Source organism: Pinus tabuliformis, chromosome 5_2, assembly GCF_031772625.1.
Source record: "Pinus tabuliformis cultivar Carrire ecotype Pingquan chromosome 5_2, CPIR1, whole genome shotgun sequence".
Lineage (NCBI taxonomy): Eukaryota > Viridiplantae > Streptophyta > Pinopsida > Pinales > Pinaceae > Pinus > Pinus tabuliformis.
The window spans coordinates 936,743,601-936,769,372 of NC_142306.1; the positions used below are offsets into that span (position 1 = coordinate 936,743,601).

At 39.6% G+C, this 25,772-nt stretch overlaps 1 protein-coding gene across 1 annotated transcript in view; it reads right to left on the reverse strand.

Moving 5' to 3' along the window:
• The window catches only part of LOC149162347 (cytochrome c oxidase assembly factor HCC1-like), a 238,296-nt gene that overhangs the window by 68,589 nt on the left and 143,935 nt on the right, over positions 1-25,772 (reverse strand). The window contains exon 6 of the mRNA XM_089437226.1: positions 293-425. Within this exon, the coding sequence (XP_089293352.1) occupies positions 293-425 (133 nt within the window). The remainder of the gene's footprint in view (positions 1-292; positions 426-25,772) is intronic.

Below are 25,772 nucleotides of genomic sequence, written 5' to 3' on the forward strand. Positions count from 1 at the left end.
CCCTGTTAAGAATAGCCCTTCCTCTATAAACTACTGGATCAATGTGACAATTTGCTGAAAGTATGTTGAATCTTGATATACATTCCACTGTTATTCCTACTAATGATTACAAATGACAAAAGAGATTCATAAAAATCAAGACAAACTTCCAAATATATAGACAATTCAGTTAAAACTACAGCCAATTTTTTTATATTCATATTTTCTTTGCTGGATTCGGGAATAGTGAGATATTATTTGACCACAAATACATAAGGCTAAATTAGTAAGAACAGCGGAAGCTATTACATACATGATAATAGAATGGTCTACAAGGTAATCAGCTTCTTCCTCTTCTGTCTTCATGTAGTAAACTCGGAATTCTCGGGCAACCTGTCTGATATCACTCTGACTTCCTGTTAAACCCACCAGATTTGGATGGAATTCTGCAATAAGAGCAAAATATATATCAACACTTTTGTTGGTGCACAAAAATCTATATTATATTGGCTGCACTACAGGAGGTTAGATAAGATGACAAAAGTTTGTTAATGTTCGTTATCACTCCAGAGTCCAAACTGTCCTTGGGGAATTTAGACCCAAGGGGATTGAATGAACACTTACGAAAAGTGCCAAGATCACCTCACACAATCCCTCTCACTTTGGGCTTAGCACTTGCTATCCTTGGAGAATCTCCCTAGATGATTTGAGGCTTCAACCTTGAAACTCTTGGGGGAAAATAACCACTCAAATCTGCAATATAACTTGCTGATCTGCGATAAAACAGAGTCTGTACTTTTCCTCTACAAATAAATAATAATAACTTCAAATTCATGATTAAATGTCTAAATAACACACAAAATTCACAAATCTGTGACTAGCATTGCATCGTAAAGATTGAACCACAGTATCACAGAGATCAAACACTTGAAAGAAAAGTTCAAACCAACAAACCAAGAGATAGTTCTTTATATTGCATCACATAATTGAGAAAAAAATATTTCTTACAAAGGGTTACAGGATAGTTGAGTTAATCCATATTATGAATGCAGGATAGACTGAGAAACATACTAAAGTGAAATAATGCATAAAACTTAAAGCATCAAATAACCTAAAGTTGAAGCGACTTTATTAATACCTATATCTAATATACAATTGACCATTATAATCTATTTACTGTAAAATCCTCCCTTAATGGTCAACTAACAACACCAAGCTTATCAAGTAATTTTACATATTTTTCAGTACCCAAAAGACTTGGTGAAGATGTCCACAGTTTGGTCCTCTATGGAGCAATATTACAGCTCAAAAGATCCATATTCCACAAACTGATTGATGAAGTGGCAATATCTCTTGACATTCTTGGTATGCTCATGGAAGACTGGGTTCTTGATTAGTTTGAGCACTCCATGTCAAAGAGCACGAGTGTTGGCTCTATCTGTTGCATCATCATGTCTTAAAGCATCCTTCTAAGCTATGTTGCACAAAATGCCGAAACACATAGAAGTTTCCGAAACGGGTATGGCTGGAAAGCTCAACCCCAAAATGTGCAGACATCACCCAAAACGTCATATATAACCTTTGATGTACAGCCTTATCTATAAAGCCTAATTTTGGATTTTTGCATCATGCGATCATCTATGAAATTTAAATGTCATCTATGTGTCATTCTAAAAATGATGATAACATGATGCGAAAATCCAAAATTAGCCTTTAAAGATTAAAAAAAAAAGCTATACATCGAAGGTTCCAAAATAACCCTTTATACATGAGGCTATATCTGCTAAAACTGTAATAAAACATGAACTAAAGATAAATATTGACTACATATTAGTAATCATAACAATCCTCATCCTCATCAACAAAAATATAACAAGATACTTGTTGACCCTTGTGAAAAGAAGAAAAATTGAATTTTTGTAAATGTCATTTGTTCCTCCAAGTTGCCAAGTTGGCCCTCCAGAAAGACAAGTCGGCCTCCCCAAAGGATTAATCTTTTCACGTGAACAGACAGCTATATCTTGGCACCTATCCTGCACCATTTGGTAAACAAGTTGGGATATCATTTGTCTCTCTGTTATGTGAGTTTTTGTGACATATAATTCTCTGTGATGTGAGTTCCTGTGGCATATATCTCCCTCTGATGTGAATTCTTGTGACATATCTCTCTCTGTGATGCGCGTTTCTGTGACATATACTTCTCTCTATGATGCGAGTTTCTGTGACATATCTCTCTGTGATGCAAGTTTCTGTGACATAGAATTCTCTGTGTTGATGCGAGTTTCAGAGGTACATAATGATGCAAGTTTCAAAGGCATATTCTCCTATAATGATGCGAGTTTCAAAGGACTTTATGGATAGGCATATGGCAGAATCCAGATTGGTTGACTATCCGATGGACAAAAACATGGCATAGTTTGAAGGGCTGAGTTGGCACTTGGATCACTGGTTAGTTTAACTTGGATTTCTGTTGCTGACGAAGAATCTATAAGGAAAGGATTGATGGGTTTTCCCATTGTGGGTTTTGCCCTGGCCTCTGGCCTAATTTATGGTGTTCCTTGTCTTTTGTGCATTGTATTTTTATAATTGCTTGATGACCTAACAAATAAAGAAAAATGCTGAAGGAAGAATATATATAAACAAATCACAAGTAATTATCACCTTCAAAAATTCTATCCTCCAATCGAATTTCAACACCACTTGTACCACCACTAATATCAAGAGCAGCAAAAGAGAGCTCTAAGTGTATTTTATTTTGCTGAAATTAGTTTCGGAGTGAAATAAACTGTAAGAAAAATGTTTAATTAAGTGTTTTTGGGCCATAGAAGGGACTCCCGCCCTACTTGGCCGCCTAATCAGGCCTGAAACAACCACTTCACTCACTGAAATGCCGTAGTTTTTGGCCGAAAAGGCCTTGAAACACTGTTGGCCATACCGAACGACATTTTGGAATTGTGAAACGTCGTATGGTAAGGCCGACAACAATTCAGGAAAGTTTTGGCCTAAGTTGTAAAAAACACCGAAATGGGTATGGTTGGAAATGCGACCCCTGAAAAATGGAAACATTGGGTAAAATTTTATATGTGCGAGTGTGTACGTAATAAGTTAATAACGCATCTTGTAAGAAAAAGAAGAATGAGAAACATAAATGACACTTTAGAGGGAATGGATGATTACATGATTCAAAATCCAAAAATTATCCTTTATAAATGAGGTTGTACATCCAAGATTCGAAAATCAGTCTTTATACACGAGGTTTTACATCCAAAATCAGCCTTTATAGGTGGCTATATGTACTGAAAATGAATTATAACAATAGCTAATGACAAGTACAATTACATATCTTATAATCCTAATCCTCATCTTCATTAACAAAAATAGAACAAGGTGATTTTTAGCAAAACTAGAGCATGGATTGATTAAAGATAGATTAGTTTGTGGAGTGATTAGAGATAAAATTTAATGTTATATTAAATCTATTTTGGCCATAGAAGGGCCCCACGACCTTCTTGGGTGCTTGAGAAAGCTCGCAAAGGTAAAAAAGTCACGAAAACAGGGCAAAATTGGGCGAAAATGAGGCAGATTTGGGTCAAAACACCACTAAAACATTTTGGTGGTGTTTTGGCTATGTTTCGATGTTTTGGGTACGAGTATGGCACCTTCGGGCTTGTTTCCTGCAACATAGGTTTCGGTCGAGTTTTGGTGTTTCAGTGATTTTCTGGAACCGATACGCTGCCCAGGAAGGCATTTAATTCAACATAGCTTTTAAACCAAATCGCCTTGCATGTTCCTTTCACCATTCCTCAATATTCAACTTTTGTCGATGAAAGCAATCCTACATGTCGATCTTGCTAGTCCATGTCACTGCACCCATGCCAAGGTTGAATATATATACAAAATTTGATTTTCTAATCCACACAACCAGCGTATTCTGAATTATATAACCACACAACCTAGGGTCTTTGCTTTTGTTGTACAAAATAGCAAAGTCAAGTGTCCCTCTCACATATCTCAACACCTTCCTTGCTACAGTCCCAAATCACGCCTCAAATCAAGCCCAATGGTTGTAACATATACCAAACTCTCCATTATCTAGTTCTACATCGACTCTTTAACTACCTTGGATTTGGTCTTGAATAAAATCTTTAGCCCTCTATATAGGTGTAGATTATATTCTGTGAACTTTCATTATGAACCTCTCATGCAAGGTCTCGAAACATTTTGTTTGTGAGACAAAAATGTTGCTCCCTATTTGCTTAAATGTTGCTCCCTAAACTTGAAAGATTGCTACAGTGAATCCCTAAATTAAAAGCTACTCAAGCAAATGCAATGGCACAAAATGTCTTAATCTCTACAACCTATAGATATCCAAGAGGATATCTATAGGAAATATATACAAGTCACATGGAAAAACTTTGAGGGTGGGTTACATGCGAATGTGTCTTTCTATGTCAAGCACTTCATGGTGATGAGGGATGGACTCATTGTTCAACCCTCGTACATTCTTCGCCATTGGATGCATGCCCCTAGGATCCCATTGGGAGAATTCAAATGTTAGCTCTCATAGATTGTGTTTTGAGGCTAACCACCCATTTAACCAATCACACAAGATCTGGAGGACACTTGGTATCTCACTCAACCCCAAGAAGTCACTTCTAGCAGTGTTTAAAGGCAAGTTGTTGGAACAACTCAGCTCTAGAGATAGTGAGTGAGTAGACATGAATGAGTAAAGGGGATACAAGAGATTTCCCTTCCATACAACAAGAATGCTATTCAGTCCTTCAAGATATACTTCATGAGGTAGATTATTCCGAATTTTGTAGAGATAGTAGATCCAACTTCAAGCAGCCTAAAGAAAGGCCACAACTTAAAAGTGGAGCAATGAAGCCAAGAAAGCTTTCTTGGATATTAAATAGGCTTTGTATTCCTCTCATGTACCTGCAAGCCCTAATTATAGTAGAGATTTTCAATTGTTTTCATTTGCCTCTGACTTCACCATGGTTGTTGTCCTTTTGCATAATAATAAAGGTCGTATGGAGAAACCTATAATGTGTGTGACCATGGTTTTCCAAGGTTCTACATTGAATTATAAGCTCGTGGAAAAGCAAGCATATGCGATGGTAAAGCCCTTGGCCTACTTTTGAGATTACTTTTGGAACGATAAAGTAATTACCTACATTTTTCACCCCATGGTCAAAGAGATATCAATACAAAAAGCAAGAGGTGGATAGCCAAGATACAAAAGTATGATCTCGAGGTAAAGTCAACCAAGTTCATTAGGGGCCAAGGACTAGCAAAAATGGTGGTTAAGAGCAACTTGGATGCTATCCAAGACATACAAGTAGAAGAACAAGTCAATTCATTAACTTCTTCCTTAGAACATTCCAAGAAGGCTATTGTGTTTTATTTCAAGAATTTGTCCTATCCACTTAGCCTTAATAGGACACAGAGGTGATCACAACAACTTAACGCTGCAAAGTACTATTTTGTGTGGGGTGGCCTAGGATGGAGTATTCTTGACTGTGTGATCTTATGTTTGGTGGATTCTAAAGAATCCAAGTATATTTTACAAGATTTATATTCGGGAGTATGTAGTGGCCACTTCTCAAATAGGACCAGTGCACACAAAGTCATGTGTGATGAATATTACTAGTCTACTCTATTGATAGACGCGCATGTCTTCGTTTGGGAATGTGAAGCTTTCCAAATATTTAAAGGGAGGCAAAAACTCCTTTCTTTTACTTTGGAACCAATTATAATGGAGGCACCTTTCCAGCAATGGAGGTTAGGCTTTATTGGGAAGATTTCACATCCTTCTAGAAATAGTCATAATTGGATTTTATTGGCCACACACTCATTCATTAGGTGGGTGGAGGTAGTTCCACTCAAGAGTTCCTCCTTTACCACCACTGTCAAATTTTGGAGGACAACAACATTACTAGCTTTGGTGTGTTGAATTTTGCATCTATGGTCAATCTTCATAATTAATATTTTATCCCTTGAAATGTACACAATCAAAAATGTAAGACATCTTCATGTCATTTCCAAAAGAGAAACTTTCGATTTTCAAATTTAATTTGTGGCTCCAAAAGTTGTCACGTCGGCCCTCCTAGTCAAATCGAGCCCAATCAGAGAGGCCATTCAGCCAGCCAAACTTCTATATACAAGGCATTCAACCTCCTCTTCCAAGCACAATTTGGATCTCACAAGTATCTTTTTGTTCATCAAGTGAAGAAGAGGAATAAGAAGGCCGAAATCCTCCAACAGTTGATTGATTTTCTCTCTCTTGTTTGACCTCATGCGTGTGGCATCCTTATGTAGTTTCGCATGTGTAGAGTTTTTGGGCACTTTCGGCAATGGGTCTGAATCTTTCTAGGTGCAGAAGAAGGCTGAAACTCAGCCCTAGTATATCAAATCAGGCAGAGTTTGTTAGGCAGCCTCATGACTTGACAAGAGGGCAATTTGACCAGTTTTGACCAGGGTTGTATTGTTGGTTAGTTTCACTTTGTATTTGACTTAGATGTATCTCTTGTTGAACTAAAGAATTTCTCTAAGGAAAAAGGCTGTTGGGTTTTTCTCCAAGTGGGTTTTCCCAAGAAAAAATGCTTTGTGTTTCTTGTTTGGCTTTCTATTTATGATACTGTTGACCTCTTCTGGTCAACTACCCATGCAGTGCACCCCGTTTTTCTTGACAGAAAGAAGCAACACCTTATTAGCATGTCCGTGCCATCCTGCCATCATCAGCAGCTTGATCTTTTTGGTTGTAAACCTAGTCTGCATGTATTAATTGTAAATAATCTTAGCAGACATGAGTCATGTATGTAATTCGCCTAGGTGGACCTAATTTTCTGATGATAATCTACGTCCCGGAAGGTTTTTTGTCTCACCGATCCACGGATCGGCAGAGTTTTCCTTCAAACCTGACCCCAAAGCCGGGATTGAGTTTGTCATTAGAACTTTAGGAGAATCCTAGTGTTTTGATCTGCTAGATTATCGTGGTGTCGCAGAGCTGGGTGATTTATGAGGGTCTGTATTAAATGGGTTTGTCCCTTAAGATGTAATTTTGTAAAAGTCATGATGTAATGTGTCCTGAGGGTCGAGAAATGTTTAAATCCCCTCATGAGTCCTAAGTCCTAGGTCCTAGGTGGTGTTTCCGAAGGCTTAGTTCAGTGATCCATTTTAAAATGAATTAAAAAAAAAAAAATTAAAAATGAATAAAAATAATTAAATAATAAAAAATAATAAAAAGTTAAAAAATGAAACAAAAACCCTAACTAATAAAATAATAATATTTTAAGTTAATAAATCGACGGATGAGATCAAGAGATGTCTTGATCCTCATCGACAGTCGAGATCATTTCTACATGGATCACTCGAACTAGCCGTTAGGATCATTTCCTTTATATAGGGTCTTAGGGGGTCTTTTGAGATATTCGATCTGTGAGTCTAAGACTGAAGAAGCTCTCTTGTAAATCTGTTTCTGGTTAATAAAGGAAGACTTTGGGGTCCATATCTTGTTGGTGTTACTCTCTTGGAATGCTGTGAGATCATTTCATTTTTTGCATATGTTATTTTCAGCCATTAATATTAGCTTCTTATAGAGTATTGTGAGCACAGGTATCTTGTTCACTTGCTGGGGTTTGGGTGCTGTTAGGGTTTCTGAAGTAATGGCAGGTATCTCCATTACTGTTTGAGATCTAGCAGCATTTTTGCCCTCTTTGTTGACGGTTGTTTTGAGCTGTGCAGAAAACATTTTTCTGAAGGAATTTTGTGGGCGTTCGGGGAAGTTCTCGGCTGAACCAGCCAACTCCCGCAAGCATTTTTTGCTGAGCCCAGTTGGATTCGATCCTGGGTCTATCATTCGGTTTATTTATTTGATTTGCATGAGAAATTTTCTGAAGTTCTTCACAGTGACAAATCTGAAATTTTTGTTTCGTTAAAATATTTCCGTTCTTATTGCTGAATCTGGCTGTTAAGGGGCCAAATCTGTAAATTAATCAGTTGTCTCAGGGTTTCAATTTTCTCTGATCTAGGGTTTCAAATTTTTTGCTTTATGCAGTTTTTATCAGGGTTTAGGGTTTTTAGGTTTCATTTTATCACATAAAAAATTTTGGAAAATCATTTTTGCCAGTTTCAGTTGTTTATCATCTTTCATGCTGAGATCTAAAATTTTCAAACCGAGATGCGAAATATTGATATCTGGTTGATGGTTATGATTCTCGTGGTAATTTAAAGTGTTCATCTTTTCAAATTTTTAGCTGCTGGATATCGTTTTTATCATTCTAAGAGCATTGCGTTTTCGCTGATGATAGATGATTGCTGTTCATGGTCCATCTTTTTATATCATTTAACAAGTAATCATTTTAAACACTATCTCTTAAGGCACTGGTCTGCTAATTTAATCGAATCATTTTTGTGCTTTTTTATATCGTATCTCGTGTCTCCCAAACCAACTGTTTGGCAGTTGGTCTTCATTATCTCGCAGGGTCTACCCCCCTTAGCCGCGGAAGACAGGCTTAAACGGAGGGATCGGGGATCAGAGTGACAGCCCCCGGTCCGAGCGTTGTCGTGCCAATCCGCGCGACAACATTTTTTGGCGCCGTTGCCGGGGATAGAGTTTTTCTGTCCTTGGTTTTTCAACATCTTTTCATCATTCATCGTTCATCTGTCTATCATTCGTTTGAGCCGGCAACACCAACATTTTTTGGCGCCGTTGCCGGGGACACTTTGTTCTCGGTGTTTCAAACGACAAATCATCCTTCTCATTTTTATCTGTTCATCTGGCCCAACAACTACAACATTTTTTGGCGCCGTTGCCGGGGACAGAGTTTTTCTGTTCCTGGAGTTTCATCGACATTCACCTTATCATCTTTCTCATTTCTCATTTTGAGCTGGCAAATTCAACCTTTTGGGTTATCATTTGGATCTTTGCCTTGCTCATAAAGAAAAGCATCCTGCTCAAGATTCTACAAGAGGAAGAGGTGGACGAAGAGGAAGAGGAAGATACTTCAGAGGCAGGGGGGGCAGACATCCTCAAGCAGAAAAGGCAGATCTGCATTGCATTCGCTGCAAACGAAATGGATCACATGATACTTCTACATGCAAGCTACCATGGGACAAAGTTGAGCAGAGAAGAAATCAGCAGAAAGGTAAAACTGATGACACAGACAAAGGTAAAGCACCTGAATCTGCTCACTATATTGAGGCACAATGTAACATTGGAGTAAATGAAGATTTGTTTAATGCTTCACTTGCTTCTTCGAAAAATGACTGGTTGCTTGATTCAGGAGCAACCTGTCATATGACTCATAGGAAAGATTTCTTTGAAGATTTCACTGACAATGTTGATGGAGCAGTATATTTGCAGATCAGTCAAAAATCAAGCCATCAGGGCTTGGCACAATCAGGCTTAAACTGCCTGGTCTTCCAGACTTTCTTCTGGATCATGTTCTATATCTCCCACAGCTCAAGAGGAACTTGCTGTCCCTCGTCCACATCCGCCAGCAAGGTCACTCCATTCACATGTTTGATGGCAAGCTTGAGGTAAGAAAGGCATCTGACCACTCACTTGTCATGAGGGGTATAGAAGAAGAAAGACTTCTTAAACTGCAAGGAACCTCTGCTCATGCACAACATTTCTCATATATTTCTCATCATGAAGAAGGTGCACTTCCATCAAGTTTATTATGGCATGCTAGATTTGGACATTTAAACTATGATAGTCTCCGCTTGTTAAAGAAAAATGGTGTTGTTGGTTTGCCTACAATTCCTAGAAAACATAAACAATGTGATGCTTGCATTCTAGGAAAGCATAGCAAACAGTCTTTTCATGATTCACATTCAAGAGCACATAGGAAGCTTGAGCTTATTCATTCAGATTTATGTGGTCCAATGCCTGTTCCTTCTGCTAATGGAAATAAATATATCATGACATTTATTGATGATTACACCAGAATGTGTTGGGTTTATTTATTGAAGAACAAATCTGATGCTTTTCAAACATTCAAGAATTTTCATAAATGGATTGAAAATGATGCACAATCTCATATTGGGTCTATTCGCACTGATAATGGAAAAGAATATACATCAAATGAATTTGAACACTATCTGCGCCAACATGGGATTAAACATCAAACAATTGTGCCTTATAATCCTCAACAGAATGGTGTAGCTGAAAGAATGAACAGAACAATTTTGAATATGGTACGATCCATGCTTTTCTTCAAAAATGTAAAGACAATGTTTTGGGCTGATGTTGTTCTATGTGCTGCATATATAAAGAATAGATGTCCATCTAGTGCTATAAGAAACAAGACTCCTTATGAATTGTCGTATGGACATGTTCCTTCGGTAAAACATCTCAGGATTTTTGGTTCCACCTGTTATGCTTTAATACCAAAGGTACATAGAAACAAACTTGGTGCTAGAAGTCGTAAGTGTATCTTCCTAGGGTATTCAAACACATCTAAAGCATACCGCCTCTATGATGAAGTAAATAAAAAGTTTGTTTTATCTAGAGATGTCATTTTTCTTGAATCATCCAAATATGACAGTGTTGTTGAGCGGCAACTTGATCGCTTGGATAGATTCACAAAACCGAAATCATTCCAAGAGTTTGATAATCAGATTCCACATCTTGAAGGGGGGATTCCTATACTAGATCAACATGTGGAATCTCCTTCTGAAGAACAATCTCCCCTGCATGACACTCCAACAACGGATGATGCTTTAAGTGATGTAATTGATAGAATTGGGAGACTTAATCTTGATTCAGTCCCAACTCAATCAACAGAACAGCCTGGACCATCTCAGAAAGGTCCCCCAAAGTGGCTGACAAAGACACTTGAAAGTGTTCATCCTGATGAAATTGGAAAAACAGGAACCAGAAATACAAACCGACAAGATGGAGGTGATGTAGATAACTCTAATTCACCTGTTGATATGGATGTTACTTATGATCGTGAATTGAACTTGTCTACAGATTTTGAACCAACTTCCTTCAAAGAAGCTGCTTCTCATGATGAATGGAAAGAAGCGATGCAGAAGGAGTATGATGCCCTCATAAAGAATGGCACTTGGAAGCTGGTTGATCCTCCATTTGGAACTAAACCAATTGGCTGCAAGTGGGTCTACAAGAACAAGTACAAAGTTGATGGCTCACTTGACAAGCACAAAGCTAGGCTTGTGGCAAAAGGTTTTGCACAGAAGGAAGGGGTCGATTATGAGGAAACTTTTGCTCCCACAGCAAAATGGGCCACCATCCGGACACTCTTTGCACTAGCTGCTCAGAACGGTTGGAAAGTCCATCAAATGGATGTAAAAACTGCATTCTTGAATGGAGACCTAAAAGAGAATGTTTTTATGTCCCAGCCTGAAGGATTTGCTGTGAAAGGACATGAACACAAAGTATGCAAACTTGTGAAGTCCTTGTATGGCCTCAAACAAGCACCACGAGCCTGGTATGAAAAACTAACTGAGCATCTTCTGAAACTCAACTTCAAACATTTTGATCTTGATGATGCAACTTTATTTGTCAAGAAAGTTGGCAAAACAGTTGTATATCTTGTGGTATATGTAGATGATATTTTAATGACAGGGAACAATGAAAGCTATATCGCATCCATAAAGAAAGAATTAGGAAAAAATTTTGAAATGACTGATTTGGGCTATGTTCATTACTATCTTGGCATTGAAGTAACCCAACATCCAAAGTCCATATTTCTTTCTCAAAAGAAATACATTGGAGATTTGTTAAACAGATTTGGCATGACAGAGTGCAATCCCCCTTGTACTCCAATGGAACAAAACTTGAAGCTCACATCTATTGAAGGAAAGGAATTTGAGGATGCAACAAAGTATAGACAGCTTGTAGGAAGTCTCATCTACCTCACTACTACCAGACCAGACATTTCATTTGTTGTTGGAATCCTCTCCAGGTTCATGCAAAAGCCTTGTGAGGGACATTGGTCTGCTGCAAAAAGAGTTCTAAGGTACTTGAAGGGAACTCAAGACCTTGGAATCAAGTATACACAGGTGGACGACTTCAACTTGATTGGATACTCTGATTCAGACTTCGATGGAGATCACGCAAACAATCAGTACCAGCAGATTCCACAACAGAAGCAGAATATGTGGCAGCAGCTGAAGCAACGAAAGAAATTGTGTGGCTCAGGAAAATTCTTGAAGATTTGCAAGTAAAACAAATACAATCAACTCCACTCATGATTGATAACACCTCTGCAATAAAGTTGGCCAAGAACCCAAAGTTCCATGATCGTACTAAGCACATCAATACTAAATATCATCTGATCCGACATCATGTTGAGGCCAAAACAATCCATCTCCGTCATTGTTCCACAAACGAGCAAATTGCAGACATCTTCACCAAAGCGCTTGGAAGAGAAAAGCTTGAAAGATTCAGAACGATGCTTGGACTCACCAACATCCCTTCAGATTAAGGGGGGGAATGTTGACACCTAATCCAAAACGGATGGGTGAACTGGACAGTCATCTAGAAGATGAACTGATCCGTTTTATGTATGTATAAATAATAGTTGGCTAATGAATAAAATTATCAGTTCTTTCTTGCGCTCATTAATTTCTGGAGTTACCTTGGCCTGACAAAAATGTCTAAGTGTGTGAGCGAATGAACTTGTGCATACGTGACCTTGCGAACACACACTCGACATGACTCGACGACAAGACACCTCAAACCATCAAAACAGCATATACTCAGAGTGATTGACCAACGGTGCAAGCGACAAGTGCGACACTTGTAGTAGATCGTTGAGTGGCCGCAACGACGCCTGGGCAACAGTGCATACAACTTTGTGTGTGAGTGTGACGAATGTTTACATGGCGAATACAACCTGTACACACGAAGCGGGACTTTGTGCATGGCCGGAACATGGCTGCAAGCGTGACATTGTGACCAACATGAAAAAAGTTGTCTGTTGAATGATCAAGCAAGGAGGGTGCAAAGACTCAACACAAGTTCACGGGATGAGCCCGAGTGCTTGCAAACAGCAAAGAAAAACCAAAAGAAGGCTTCGAAATTGAATGCACGCCAAAATTTTGGAGGGTGTTGCAGCCGCTACAACAGAATGATAAACCAGGATACCATAGTAAGTTTGACATCATTGGTTGGGCCCATATTGCATTGCGCAAATGTGGGACCTACCACCTTTTAGCTCGCCAACTTGGAAGGGGATCATGAGGAATTGCCTATTAATGGGAAACATTTGAAACATTACTTTCAATTGTTTTCAAAGATTAGACAACAGAAAAATGTTGATTTCCTAGGTTTTGGGTAGTATGTTTATTTGTGATTTTCAATCTCATTTTCATATTTTATATTGCTGATTTTCTGCTTTTAGGACAGCAAGTTGAGTCTCTTTATCTTGCAGATTTTTTCTTTGTTACAGTTAAAGAGTCGGTCTTAGTTAGACATAACCAATCTTATCATAATCGAAGCAGTGATAGAACCGAAAAACCTTGTGGACCGGGAACCAATCGAAACTGGACCGAAACCAGGAAAAAAAACCGGTTTACCAAAAACACATAAACTATTCATATTTTAAAGAAAAAACAGATATATTCATGTGCATCCATATGAATCCAAACCATTTATACACAAATATGCAAAAGTTCACATTTATATATCAACTAATAGAACTTCTCGCCTGTCCCTTTCTGCCACCGACTTTATTCAGTTATGGATCGTTGGGAATATGAGGAGGTGGATTATTCGGCGGATCCTTCGCTGGAGAACGTCATTTTTGGGACTCCTCATTTTATCTCTCGCTCTCAGAACCCTCATTCAGCTTCCACATCTGCACAGCCGCATCATCCTCTTCCTGCTTCTGCCCCATACTCTGCGGCCGTTCACCCCCCTGTTTCTCCGCCGTTCGAGGTTCCACCGCTCTCTCCTGGGGCACTACAATATCTGGCCTCCAATACTCCGCCATCTCCTTCATTTGATCCTCTGGCTACAATCCCATCGGTGATCCGCCCTCCGCCGATTTCTAATCCTGCAACTCACGCATCTGCCTCTGGTATTCGTCCCTCGGGGTGCTTTGAGACGCCGGCGGTTTCTACCACTCCCACAAATCCGTCTCCTCGGGAGGGCATTACTAACCCCCTGGTGGATCATCCATCGGCCCCTCGTTCTGGACCTAAGAAGGTTAAATGTATTAGATCGACGTCAAGGGATATCTCCATCAAATTTGACGAAGCTAAACCGCTTGGCGAATATATGGACATTGCTAATACTGTGTTGGTTGGGCATGTCAGGGGCCGATCATACTCGAGGCAGCGATTAAATCAATGGGTTAAGGAGATCTGGGGTGGAGTACTTTTTGACCTACCAGAAGTCCATGTCCTCCCCAGAGGATGGTTCTCGCTTAAATTCTCCAAGGTCTGCCAAACAAACCTTGTGTTGGGTCGATATTGGCACATCGAAATGGCCCCTGTTCTTCTCAAGCGTTGGAACCCTCTTTTCGATCCAGAACGCGAGCAGCTAGGAGCCGGTCCAATCTGGGTGAGACTTCCTGGATTACCAATTCCTTTCTGGGATGAGGAAGTTTTTATTAGCGTGGGCAACGCCCTTGGGACATACCTGGACTATGATCGCACTTATGTGGAATCTGGGCATCGAACCCTGGCTCGGATTTTGGTTCATTTGGACACTCGCGAGGGTCTCGAGGAACAGATCACGCTTCAATGGGGCAGGTGCATTCGAGTCCAGCTGCTGGATTATGAAGGAGTTCCATATCGTTGCAGACGATGCCACAAAGTGGGGCACCTTGCAAAGGACTGTCCCCTCATCAAGAAAGCTGCAGACTCAGTGAAAGGCACCCCGGCATCAACCAGGAATGCTTCCCCCATTATTTCTCGTCCGCCATCTGCTGGTCCGGCCCCTTCGGATTCTCCACCTGCGGGCGAAGCAGAGCTCCGGAGATCCTCGCCTCCTAAAACAAGGGCTCGCTCGGCGGCAGAAGCGGGTATGACCTCTGTTTCTTTTTCATTGCATTCATCTATTAATGAATTTCATGCCTCTGGCTCATCAACTTTTCTCTGGGTTTCAGGGAGTCATGGGGCACTGAGGCTCAAATTGACTCTATCACTGATTATATGACAAATCTTCTGGAACAATCAGATTTCTCGGATATACCAGTGCAGCGTCTGCTTCCTACCTGGCGGAATCGAAGGGTAGGGGATGTTGCACTGGCTCGCAGACTTGATAGATTTCTGTTAAAGGGTTCTCTACTACAAAATCTTCATCTCTACAGAAAATGGGTTGGCTCGGGGGGGATATCGGATCACAATCCGATATACCTGGAGATTCTGGGTCCTGCTAAGAAACCCAAGGCACCCTTCAAATTCAATTCATCTTGGCTAAAGGATCCGGAATACAATCAGATGATAAAAGACTTCTGGGCTTCTCATCCCATAAATGAATTTGTTCCCCTTGCTAAAGGTTTCTGTAGGAATCTTTCTGAGATTAAACAGTGCTCTATTAAGTGGGCTACGAAGAAATTTGAAAGGGAGACAGCGCTGCTAACCCAGATTGAAGCAGACCTAAGTTCACTTACGGATGACAGAGGACAGGGTTTCTTGACTGTTGCGGACAAATGTAGGCTTATTGAACTTGAGAATCAAAAAGCCAAGATCCTAAAAGAGAGAGAGGAATCCATTAGATTAAGGAGCAGAGCCTTATGGATACAAGCTGGGGATGACAACACAAAATTTTTCCATAACTTTGCCAAATGCAGGAAGGTATCAAATACTATCTGGAAGCTCCCTACCCCGGATGGAGACATTGCGGACAATTTTAATAAACTCGCTCAGTTGGGCATATCTCATTTCAGGAACCTTTACAGGAGTCCGCGAGATGAAAGTTTACTTGATATCATTAATGTTGCTAATCACTTCCCGAGATTTGTGGAAGAGGAAGATATGGAGACTCTCACTGATCCGGTCACTGCAGGGGAGCTGGAAGGAGTTCTGAAATGGTTCAAGAAAGACAAGAGTCCAGGGCCGGATGGATGGACTATTGAATTCTTCATTGCTTTCTATGACATTCTGGGACAGGACTTGCTACAGGTGGTTGAAGAAAGTAGGACTTCTGGTTCTCTATATCATGCCATCAACTCTACATTTATCGCTCTCATCCCCAAATCTGACTCTCCTGCATCTTTTGATGACTATAGGCCCATCTCCCTTTGTAACTGTCTCTATAAAATCATCTCGAAGACCATTGCAAATCGCCTCAGACCGATTCTCTCTCGTTCCATTGGCCCCCAGCAATTTGCTTTCCTAGAATCTAGACAGATCCATGAGGCCATTGGACTAGCTCAAGAAGCCCTCCACTCCATCTGGTCCAAGAACTTAAAGGCTATCCTACTCAAAATCGACCTATCCAAAGCATTTGACCGTGTCAGCTGGTTATATCTCAAAATGATTCTCATTCACCTGGGTTTCCCACATGCTTACATTACCTGGATCATGGCCTGCATTACATCTCCATCTTTTAGCATTCTTATCAATGGTTCGGCCACGGACTTTTTTCACTCTGAAAGGGGTCTGAGGCAGGGATGCCCTCTATCGCCTCTCCTTTTCTTATTGGTCATGGAAGGTCTCAGCCGCCTCATGGAAGCTGCCAGGCGATCTGGTGACATTAGGGGCCTTCGCATCTCGGATCACTGCTTTCTCTCACATCTACTTTTTGTGGATGATGTTCTTATTCTTCTGAATGGTAGTGTACGTGACTCTCGATCCTTCTTAAAGATCCTTCGGCTGTTCTCCTCTGCTACGGGTATGATGCCTAACCAGTTGAAATCTACCATTACCTGTGCTCGCACATCTGCTCAGGAGACCCAGATTGGAATACAAGCTTTCCCTTATTCGGTCCACCCTCTGGATCGAGGTCTCAAATATCTGGGTTTCAACCTTAAACCGACTTGCCAGAGGATTGCAGACTGGGTCTGGTTGGTTGCCAAATTGGAGAAAAGACTTACAAGTTGGAGTTTCAGATATCTCTCCAGGGCTGGTAGACTTGTGCTCATAAAGTCTGTTTTAGAAGCTACCCCCGTATTCTGGATGGCGTTAGCCTGGATTCCTAGGAACATCCTGGGGCGTCTTCAACAACTCTGCAATAGATACCTCTGGAATGGGAGACAGGATAAAAGAATTTTTGCTTGGATAGGATGGAAGAAAATCACTTTGCCAAAAAAATGGGGTGGCTGGGGTCTTAAGGAACTACCTGAATTTGCAAAAGCACTTGCAGCCAAGATGGGGTGGACTCTGCTTACTGGACAAAATCTCTGGACTCAGGTAGTATATCATAAATACATTTGGCCTCTTAATATTTTGGATTGGGCCCGTCTCCCTACTTGGTCAACATTGGGATGCTCATCGGTTTGGAAGGCTCTGATTCAATCTCTGCCTCTCATTCGGAGCAATCTTGCTTGGCGCATAAATGATGGAATGACAGGTCGCATTGGCCTAGACCCTTGGTCTAACAGTGGGGGGAGACACATCCTTTCTCCTGATCTTGTATTACACCTACAGGCCCGGGATATCTGGCATTTTGCTCACATTGCAGACCATCAGCGCTCTGATATTTTTTCACAGGCTTGGAAATCCGCCCAGCAATTGGGTCTCCCTTTACACTGGCATTAGGAGTGGGATCGTTTTACTGAGGCATTGGCTGAATCTCACATCTATATTAAGCAAGGTCCGGATGAGCTCATTTGGTGCGCTGCTGAACATGGTGTTTATGCCCCTAAACTTGGATACACTGTTCTTATTTCTCACAGAATGCCTGATCCGTTGCAACCATGGTGGCATTCCATTTGGAAATTAAAGGCTTCCCCCCGATCCAAGCTCTTTTTTTGGTGCGCTCTCAATGACATTGTTCCCACAGGGGAACATCTCACCCGCAGAGCTATATTTGGCCCCACTTGGTGTATTTTCTGTAAAAATTCTACAGAGTCACAGGATCATTTATTTCTACTCTGCCCTGTCATCGTCAACCTATGGAACAACATCTGCAATCTACTGGGTATAGCTGTTGATTGGAAAGGGCTGGACATTAGGAATGCATGGGACAACTGGGCTCACCGTCACCCGGGCTCTAAACTACAAAATCTTCCCCCTGTCGCTTCTTGGCATATTTGGCTTGCTCGTAATCGGGCTATATTCGATGACAGAGCGATTATATGGGCTCGGGTTGAAGCCTCCATCATGGCTGCTTACCATGAACTTCCCGAACCTCCTCCCCCGAGACCGCGTCACATTCAGCCTATGCCAGTTATTGACAGAACAGTCCCGTGGGCTTATTTCGACGGCGCAGCAAACCAGGATGGATGTGGCGGGGGTTTTATTCTGCACATTAATGAACACCATCGATTCCTTGCCAAAATAGGCTTTGGCATTGGATCGAATAACTTTGCTGAGCTATCTGCTGTCCACAACCTACTACACTTTGCATTAATGCATCATCTTACAAGCATCAATATATATGGAGACTCAATGGTGGTGGTTAACTGGATTAACAATATCACTACATGTCATTCACACACTCTCAGCAATTTATTACATGATGCTCTCATTCTCAAAGCTGCATTTAACCACTGCACATGTTTTCATATCTACAGAGAGCATAACAGCGATGCTGACAAATTATCCAAAGAGGCCACGCTACTTCCCAGAGGCGAGGGGATATCAGTAGAACAGAATGGAGCAGAAGAGTACCAATATTACCACAGGCCATTCATAGATCAATGGCAACAAAGGGACAACAGTCCCAACAGATGAATGACAATGGCATTTTTGTTTTTTTGTTAATAGAACCATATAGTGCACGGAGCCTATGTTATATAAACAGAGTCCTCTAATGGACAATGGATAGATTGTACAGTCTGATAAATGAACTCAGATCGAAAAATTGCTTATACCTACAGAACTACTCCTTGAAGAAGGATTTTTGTATGAACAACCGCAATGCCTCGGCATCTACTTATGTAATTTTCAAATATTAATGAAAGTTACTGATTTTTCCAGTGGAAAAAAATATATCAACTAATAGTGCATAATACCAAAATAGCACTTAATGCAAACAATCGTTGAACCAAAAATGTTACAAACATCAAGAAGCAGGCTCTAAAAGGCCTTTATAGTCCAAAACAACATGATATATCATAGTATTATACTACAGCCTACAATACTACAAGTTACAGTGATAGCAAATCAATGATCAAATCATCAATCATCATCTAATTCCTGATCATCCTCCTCATTCTCATTTGAAGAATGAGTAGCATCCAAGTCTATAATGGGATTATGCCTTGATTCCCTTGGCCATGAAGTTGCTATTGGTGTTTCTGATATATCTGCCTTTGCATCCTTTGGAGGTGGGTCCAAGTCTAACCAAGAAAGGTCTTCATTTTCAAATGTTGGTACTTGACTCTCCAAAACCCATTTTGATGTTGGATCAAAGTCACCCAAGACAATGTTGCTTAACTCAACTCAAGAATTGCAAGTGACTCAAATGAATAGTGTGAATGATATAGAGGGGGTTGGGTGTATTTAAATAGCTTTAGGGGGGGACTTGAGTAGCATTAGAAACTAGGAAAACTAATAAAAAAATAAAAATAGCGTTTTTTTTATGCCCAAGCCACGCGGCCGCAGGCCTTGTGGACCGGCGGAACCTGTCTCTGAATCGGTCCTGACCGGTTCAATAACAAACTGGCCAATTCGGTGACGAACCCAGTCGACTCGATACCGAACCGGTCTTTTCCGATTCGGACCAGTTTTGCCTCCAAACCGGTCGAACAAGCCGATTCTGCCTGAACCAGTGCGGTTCCGATAACATTTGTCATAACCTAATCCTACTACTTCATGTCATGATATTGTCTTGTGTCAATCCATAATAAAAGCCTCTTCTAACATTGGTATGTTTGTTACGAACATAATAAATTAATAATTAATAAATAATTAGTATATTGAAGAGACATGTCCGACTCCTCAACATAACATATAATTAATAAGTAATTAGTATATTGAAGAGACAGGACATGACTATTTGTGAAGTGGCATGTTGCCTAGGATATAAACGGGGTCCTCATTGTATTCAAACAATATCATTCATTCACACAATATACAATATATTATTTACTCCTAGATTGGCTTCTTTACTATATTCCAAGTATTTTGGATTAATTAACTCATGAAGGAACTATGTTCGCTACAATGTCTTTCTATTTCATCGCATGTGTCAACCATCTTGTTTGTCTACCGTTTTGTTGAGAGTAAAACTCTGAGTGTCATGTCATCTATGTTGATTTCGGGTAGCATCAGATGTGCTCTAAGTCTCAAACTTTGCATGGAGGCTTAGACACATGCATTCTCCAATACCCAGAAATCATTTTGGGAAATTCCACAATGAGACAATTTTATTAAAATAATTAATTATTTCAATGGGACCCTAAGTCTAAACTTAGGAAATTAAAATAATTAATGGGTATTAATCCAAATTGTGGGTGAAACTTCTAGAAGAAGGCAAAGATCAAGTCAATATGATCCTAGCCATTGATTAGGCTCTAATCTGGGCCGTTGATTGATCAACGAGAGGATTATAAGAGAAGGCTTGATGGGCACTTGGCGAACACACCAAGAGTTGATCAGTCAAATCGAATTGCCGAGGCTAGAGTAGTGCAATTATTTCGCAGTGATCACACAAAAAGGGTTTGTTCGAATGATGAACTTACTTCCCAAAAGATATTGTCTCCACTTAACCAGTGTGTGCATAATAACGAGCATTTCCTTGTTGTATGTGGACTTAAGACGTTCTATTTTATTGAGCTTCCTGCTTTCAAAAGCGATTGGATGCCCTTCCTGTGATTAACATTGCGCCTATACCGAATCCGGAAGCATCACACTCAATGATAAATGGTTTAGAGAAATCTGAAGTTGCCAATACAAGGGCATTGGACATAACTTCCTTCAGTTCTTCAAAACACCTTCATGCTTCCTCATCCCATTGAAATGAATTCTTCTTTAAAAGGTTTGTCAGAGGTGCAATTATATGTGCATAGTTTTTAATAAATCTTCGATAATATCTAGTCAATCCTAAGAACCCTCTTAGCTTGGATATATTAACCGGTTTGGTCCATTCCTTTATAGCTTTGATTTTATTAGGGTCCACTTTTACGCCTTCATGGGATATAATGTGTCCAAGGTATTCTACTTCTTCCTTTCCAAAGGTGCATTTGGATTTTTTTGTGTAGAACTGATGCTCTTTCAGTAGTGTAAGAACTTTATCCAGATGTTGTAAGTGCTCCTTCCAAGTTTTACTGTAAATTAAAATATCATCAAAGAATACTAATACAAACTTCCTAAGATATGGACGAAATAATTCGTTCATAGTGGCTTGGAACGTTGTTGGTGCATTGGTTAACCCAAATGGCATTACTTTAAATTCATAGTGACCTTCGTGTGTTCGGAATGTCGTTTTTGGTATGTCTTCCAACCTGATTTTGATTTGGTAATAGCCTCACTTTAAGTCCAATTTTGATAAGTATTTTGTGCCATGTAGTTCATCCAACATTTCGTCGATAAAGGGGATTGGGAATTTGTTTTTAACCGTTATTTTGTTTAATCCTCTATAATCAATGCATGACCTGAATGAACCATCCTTCTTCTTACCAATACCATTGGAGCAACGTAAAGACTTTTACTTTTCGAGATGATCCCACACTTTAAAAGGTCTTGGCTTAATCTCTCAATTTTTGTCTTTTGATGATGTGGATATCGATACGGCCTGGTGTTGATGGAGTCTGGCCCTGCTTTGGCTTCTATTGTATGCTCAATTTCCCTGCTAGGAGGCATTTTCATAGGCAAGTTTTGGAATACCTTTTCATGCTTCTGAATTAGATCTTGTATCTCTGGTGACTCTTCGCTGATCATGTTTGCAGATAACATTTCTAATTGGTGACATTGTACTACATAAGCTGGTGCTCCTTTTCGAATCGTCTTCATCATATGAGATGACGATACAAATTGATTCGCTAGTGCTTGGGATCCGTATAACTTGTACCTCTGCCCTTCCCAGTTAAATCTTATGAATTGTACTTGATGGTTGGCAGAATAAGTGCCTAGTGTTCATAGCCATTGGATACCTAAGACCACATCTACTCCACCTAATGGTACAGTGAAGAACGAGGATTCTAAATTAGTCTTGAATCTGCAATTTAACCTTATGACATTTCCCTACCTTTTCGATCTTCTTACCATAGGCTACCATCACCGTCATGTTGGGTAAGGGAAATGAGAAAATGTTGAGTCTCTTTACCACAGTTGCATCTAAAAAATTGTGGGTGCTACTGGAGTCGATGAGAACCACTACTTTGTTCTTCTTTATATGTCCTTTCAATTTTAGAGTCTAGGGTTGTGATATACCTATCATAGCTGATAGTGACACTCGCGAAATACTTTCGTCATCTAATTCTGGAGAGAATTATGGGGCATCTTTTGTTTCTTTTATGTTTGAATCATTAGTTGCTTCACAGTTATATAAGTTCTTTCATTTTTTTCCTTTTGCACACCTATGTTTAGGGTCCCACTTCTCGCCACAGCGTTTGCACTTGCCTTCTTTTAACCTTTGCATTTCTACATTAGATTTTTCACCTTCAAGACGATGTGGTGGAACATATCTTGTATTATCCGTATCCACAGACTGGGGCATTCTTCATCTCGAATATACCTTTTCCGGTTTTAACCACAGTATCTGTTCAAATTTCTTTTCAGCAGTTTTTGCTTTTTGTCTTGCTACTTCTATTGACGTAATGTCATGAAGCTCAAGTTCTACTTGTAGATAAGTTTTAAGTTCGGAGATGTATGATTGAATTAGACGAGATCCTGATAACCCAGGTACTCGTGTTGCTAAGGTCTCCCATTCTCGAGTGTACTCATCCACATTCCCTTTCCGTCGTAATCTGAAGAGTGTTGAAAAGAACTCTTCTTCCTTTACACCTTGGAATCTTTTAAGAATGCATCCTTAAATTTTCTCCAACTGATGGCGATTGTCGTCTTCTTCCACCACATATACCAATTCTATGCTTCTCCTTCCATTTTCATGGAAGCATGCCTAATTTTTTCGTCATCATTGTCAATGTTGTAAATCTCTAAGTATTCTTTTGCTTTATTCAACCACGCAACGCTGCATTTTTCGTTCCCATCAAATTTGGGCAGCTCGATTTTTGCCTTTCGCTGATACATTTCTAATGGTGGAGCGAAAAGAGGGTGTTGATGGGTGAATGTATCCCAAAGTTGCTTATTTGAAAAAGTCACGTTACTATTTCCTTGATGGTGCGTAGATGATTTTTTTGGAGACTCCACTTTTTCATGAGAATCTGTTGAATTTGTTGAATCTGATGAATTATCTTGTTGATTACCTCCATCATCTTAAAGTAGTTGTTTGGGTGTAAACTTCCTCCTTCCACACAAAGTGTTCAACAACGTCATTGTCTGATTATGGTTCATTTCAGATTGGATATGTTTATGCCCGAGTTGTAGTTCTATTTGATCTGTCATATCCTGAAGCTTCTTGATATCGTCGGAATGTCCGATAACCCTACTCTCGAGATCAATTAACTTTTGGTTGAAATCATCAGAGTGGCTATTAATCCTATTCTCCAGATCAATCAATTTTTTGCTAAAATCGGCCATTGACACTAATGACATTGAATGAGTTTGTGGGGGTGTATATTTTTCCGCCAGCTTAAAATTCCTTCCTTAACTTGAACTAATTTTTTTTAATAATTTTTTTAGTTATAAACCATATAATAATTAATTAAAGTTAATTAATTAATTGAACTTATAACTTTTTAAGGATTAACTTTACGTATGCGTACGCACCTAATGTTCGAGAGTTGACAGACATAGATAGGGACGTGGAATTTGAGGGCAGAAGACGTCGGCGAGAGCACGATGGCGGGGAGATGACTACAATTTGTTGGGTTGAAGAAGAAGGTGGTGGCTGGCAGCATCTGCAAAAAATGATGGTGTAAGGAAATAACATGATCTGAACGCAAAATTCTATGTATTTGCAAGCGGAGAAGCGAGAATCGACATCGCTCTAATACCAGATGGAACACACGAACTTAACAATTGACGACCATCATAAACATTTTATTAATAAATGAATAGATGATGTTTACATTTTGTGGGAGGCCCTGGCTATATACTGCCTTGGGTGCCTCTTGGTGAACGGGCATGATCTTTGATAATACCCTTCGCCTAATAACTTATAAACTAACTAATTTTTTATATAACATGGGATTGGACAATCGATGGTCGAGGAATTAACAGAGGTGTCGGACTAACAGTTTGGTGGTGCGGCAGCAAGGATAAAAATATGCGGTGGGGGAAACAAGCACAGAGGAATGAAAAAAAGACAAGCAATGATCGGATGCAGTAGAGTTGGAAGATCATTGTATAGGTCAAGTGGTGGTGGAACGACTTGCAGACGAAGGTCAACAAGACAATAGATAGTGTTGTCTATGGAAGTTGACAATGAACTGCAAAATTTTGACAATGGAAAGCAGACAGGGAGCAAAGTAGTAGCAATCGCAAGGGTGAGGGACGATGAAGCACGACAAATGAACGGCGTGTGTAGCGAATGTGAAGCTGGAATGAATCACATGACTTTGATACCATTGTAGGAGAAAACCAAAACGCAAGAGTATAAATGTATGTTGTTTGTGTAATGTATGTGTAATAAGTAACTTTTATTATTGAAAAAATTAAATTGAATGTGTACAATACCTTCGTGGCGGTTTGCATATATAGGTAATGCCTTGCCACGAAGGGTGAATAGTCATGTCTTTTGACTATCTACCTCATCATAAATAATGTTTTAATAATTACTTTAATTAATTATTTATTATTTTAATATTATTAATATTTTATGAATATTTCATTCATAACATATATCTAGCTACTAAACCTTGCATATTGCATTTTATCATAATTGCATTTAATAACTTGCATTTTCTTGCTACTTGATCTAATTGCATTGAAATGTTCTTGTCTTTTTCCAATTGCTAATTGTGATCTAAGTAGTTTTCCTTGATCGTTATCGTTATCGTTAGCAATCTCATCTGCCACCCTAAAGTTGTGTGTATATCATATAATTTTCACTTAGTTCATTGTCTAATTTAAGTGGGAATCTCTCTTAATAAACATATCTAAAGGCATTTTGGGATATTGTTAACTCATCTAATCATCATTTTCATTCTTGCTATTATTTCATTAAGTAACTACTCTTGGTTCAATTATTATTGTCATAAGCTAATAATCTTGTGCTCAAAGCTTTTATCTTATATTAGTTATAAGCATATTGGCATCTATTCCTTGAAGCATCTTATCATCATTGTATCTCATTCAACCATTGCATCTTGCATTTGCATTTTAGAGTTAATTTTGCATCCTTAAAAGCTACCTCCAAGCATAAGCTTGGTTGTATAGAGCGATAGGCAAACCTTCTCCACCATTCAATCTACGAGCTAGATCCTTACTCAACTGTTAAAACAGGTGACCTTGTAGTTCTCTTGTGGGCAATCCCTTGTAGGAACAAAGGCACTTGGGTCATTGGAAGTCCTAGGTAGGTACCGTTAATGAGGCCTTAGCCTCCTTCCCCAGCACTTCTCTCTACAACCCTGTTTTAAGACTAGTTTCTGACAATTGAGAAGTCCTTCACCCTAGATTAGGCATCTTAAATAAAATTAACA